General features: G+C 35.8%; 1 protein-coding gene across 1 annotated transcript; it reads right to left on the bottom strand.

The window, feature by feature from the left end:
- Positions 1–417: 417 nt before the first annotated feature.
- Positions 418–3,647, bottom strand: LOC123640603 (NKG2-C type II integral membrane protein-like). Its single transcript, XM_045555194.1, has 4 exons — positions 3,452–3,647; positions 2,988–3,070; positions 2,135–2,299; positions 418–522 (listed from the first exon to the last, which is right to left on the bottom strand). The coding sequence occupies exons 1-4, from the start codon at positions 3,636–3,638 to the stop codon at positions 418–420; spliced, it is 540 nt and encodes a 179-aa protein (XP_045411150.1). The 5' UTR covers positions 3,639–3,647.

A 3,647-nucleotide genomic window follows, 5' to 3' on the forward strand; every position in this document is an offset into this window, starting at 1 on the left:
GATCTGATCACCAGAGGGCTCCTAAGTGACTAAAGGGTGGGTCGCCTGTGCAGTGTGGACCTTCCGGTCAAAGAGATGATTCACATCCCAGGCAAGGCAGAGTGGGACAATGTGAAATCTCATTGCACTACTGAAAACACTGAGCAATTTAAAGCTCATAAAGTGTTGTTTGCTGGATATTTAATTCAAAATTTTCCAAACATGGTTGAATGCCATACTCTCAAACTACAGAATATAAAACCACCAGTAAAGGGGATAAATGTCGTTCATTCTTTAATATTTATATCAGCATTTCACTATTTCACTAACTTTCATCATCTTTTTCATGTCTTTAATTCAACTTAAACTTTCTCATATTATTCTCCTGAAATTTCTCCTTTTTATATTTTTTCTACTATATCCCACCACTCAAAAAACTTACTTCAGTTTGAAAGTTGAGCCATTTATAGACACCCATGGATGATTTTTGCCGTTACGAAAGACTCCAATCCATGCTTGCTTTGAAAGGGAGCCCAGAAGTTTCTACAGGAATATAAATATTGTATATTTAAATAATTATGAAATATTTAACAATTTTTTAAAGTGCCAGTAATGTATTCTTTCATTGGATCTATAACTGTCAAAATAAAATTACTGTTTTAAGCAATATTAAAGTTCAAAACCCCTTTATATAGTGCTAAGAACTTTCACAAACATTTGTAATGTTCACTTAAAATAAACTCTTAATGAAGAAAATTATGACCCATGTAATTTAATAGTAACCAGTATTAGCAAAACTAATATAAATAAATTTTAAAAAAACTTTCAAAACACTGTACATATATTTCTCCTGCTAATAATATTAAATCAATGTATATTTCTACTACATTTCTGAAATTTAGGGGTTTAGAAAGAAATTAAAAGGGCTGCCATTCAAGAAATAAATGGTATGTAAGCCAAAATATGGTTTTCTAGGCACCACACCATTCTTTAACTAGCTAAGCTCCCAGTTTTGTCTGTTTTGGTACTGGTTGAACACCCATGGTCCAAATCTGGTGCTTCCCCTTACTAAATACATGATAAATTTTGCAATTTATAAAAGACACAAGCAAGTAGACTCTGAAAGTTGGAAAGAGAAGGGTACAGTGGTTTGGGACTCCAGGATCCGGGATCAACACACCGGCTGGGCATCTTAAGTCCTCCGTCGTACAGAAGAAAGTGACCTAGACCTGCTGTCACCGGGCACTGACCCTGGCAATGAGAGGTGCCTCAGGTAAGCTTATTCCCCTCTGTCCTGAGAGGGAGTCCTGCCAGCAACACCAGCAAGGCTGGCACCACCGCCAAGGGGGATCTATCAGGAGACCTGCTAACAGTAAGTAGCCAGAGGAAGAGCTTCTGCTCCCCGACCAAGAGACACCAGGGTAGGTGTGGCTGAGGGGACCAACAAAGAAGTCCCATGATTACAAGTGCTCCATCCCAGAGGCCTCTGTATCCCTGGAGGGCATGAGACTCACGTCCCCATCCAGAGTCACCACATAGAATGGATTTTAAAATGTTATATGTACGTAGTACTACAGTAAAAATCATTAAACTGTAGCTAATTCATTAGAATGAATAAATTGCAAAAATATCACATGGTAGTGAAAGGACACAGACATAGGAATGCATAATGTATGATTCCATTTATGTAAATCCTAAAAGAGGCAAAGCTTTTTTATGTGGTAGATATCAGGATAGTATTTGGAGAAGGGGAAGAAGTGATTGGGGCACACACAGGGGTGAGGCTGCTGGGGTTGGAAACTTCTAATTGATGATCTGTCTTGTATTACATGAGTCCATTCACTGCATGATCAATCTGCACAATCATAATGTGCTTAGTTCTTTATATATAGTAAAATTAAGTAGCAATATTTATTTTAAAATAAAAACATGGATACAAGCATGGTTTTTTGTGAGAAGCAAGAAGTGAAAATAATTTAATGTGTATTATCAACATAAGAATATAAATAAACTATTGTGTAGTCAATCAATGGATTATTTACAGGTTTGAAAACAAATAAGCTAATCATATGTACATAAATATTGATGAATTCTATAAATACAATATTGGCTGATAGAAGCTTTTAATAAAGTGTTTTTAATATTAACATCTTACCATTTCTTCTTCATTATCTATGTAAAAGAGACTAGAGTTCTGGGAAGCACAGGCCGTCACACTCTCATCCCAAGTTTTTGGTTCCTTACTAATGTAATAACAATTGGTGGAATATGTGAACCACTCCTCTGGACAATGACCACAATTACACACTGAGGAAAGACTCTGAATTATTACCCAGAAAGAATATGAATTTTTTAAAAACAAAAATCAATGTATTTGTAAATGTATAAACTTATATGCACATAACATATCTGTGCATCCAGACAGCTGGTACACTGAAAAAACACACTTTCACTCATACACGCACTGAAAATGGTAAGTTTCTCCTCTCCTAATTATGTTCCTACATAAACAAAAACATCAAACAAAATCCACCCTACACATGTCTGAGAAATCACCGAACAAAACACTTTTTTTAGAATACCAGAACTATTTATTTCTTATCATATGACAGCAGTAGCAATTTGAATAAAATGGCAAAAAGAGGGTTTAGTGATTTTAATGAGTATTTCTACTTATTGTGGAAGAAAAGGGAATATCCACCTACAATCTTTATTTATGAACATTTATTGTCCAATATTCTAATTTATTTCCCCCCAAAATCTATTATATTTTTGCACAGACTAAGATAGGGATAAAATATAAAATGTACCTTTCTGAGTTCTCATAGTCTGTGAAGAATTATTCGGCTTCTGTGTTAATGTAACTGGAAAAAATTGAAATAATTAATATCTAAATATCCTATTTCCTATTCTTATGAAATGCTTAGAGGCACTTTCAATCATTAAGGTGAAAAGTTCTATTGTAACCATTCAAAAATATACTTACAGGGAATAAGAGCTATTAATACCATTTTTAACACAGAGCCCACTAGGACAATGCAAATGACGGCCAGGATCTCAGCTGTGAGCTTCTCTGGAGGCAACAGTGAAACTGCAGGGAGAGAAACAGAAACACTAAGAAAGGAGAGATGGAGACAGTTGATTAGAAGGTTTACATACAAGACAACCCACACGTACAGGGAATCAAAAGGATAGATTCTTGTCTCTAAACCCACATCTACCGTGGTCATCTTTCTCTCAAAATACACTGGTGCATATTCAGTAAATATAATGCCCCATGATTTGTTGATGAAGGCCTACAAGTTTAACAATGCCTGAATAAAATTAGCCTTCAGATTCATATTAGAGTACCATACCCAAACTTTGAGCTCTCATCCACACAAATGAAAAATATTCCCTCATGTTTCCCACAACTGTTCACCAAAACGGTATATCCCAGTAAAGTTATATTGAGGGTCTAGTAAATGCTTACATTTGTAGTAGCAGGTCTTCTCCTTCCCCTGAAGATCCTGAGTAGCATTTTGAAAGTTTAATTCCACTTGGGTTATTTCCTGCTCAGTTACTGAAATGGAGCTTTTCTCGCCCTTAGATTTTTTTTGCTGCCTCTTTGGGTCCTTGGCCAGATTCAGTCCTGAGCAGGTTGCTCTTTGGTTCTTCATCTCTGCAGC

The sequence above is a fragment of the Lemur catta genome, chromosome 6 (assembly GCF_020740605.2).
Source record: "Lemur catta isolate mLemCat1 chromosome 6, mLemCat1.pri, whole genome shotgun sequence".
NCBI lineage: Eukaryota > Metazoa > Chordata > Mammalia > Primates > Lemuridae > Lemur > Lemur catta.

Coding starts and splice junctions, on each gene's coding strand:
- LOC123640603 (XM_045555194.1), bottom strand. CDS start 3,638: ATGAAGAACCAAAGAGCAACCTGCTCAGGACTGAATCTGGCCAAGGAC. Junction 2,300..2,987: donor TGGGCTCTGTGTTAAAAATG/GTATTAATAGCT, acceptor GTAATAATTCAG/AGTCTTTCCTCAGTGTGTAA. Junction 523..2,134: donor TAGATAATGAAGAAGAAATG/GTAAGATGTTAA, acceptor ATATTCCTGTAG/AAACTTCTGGGCTCCCTTTC.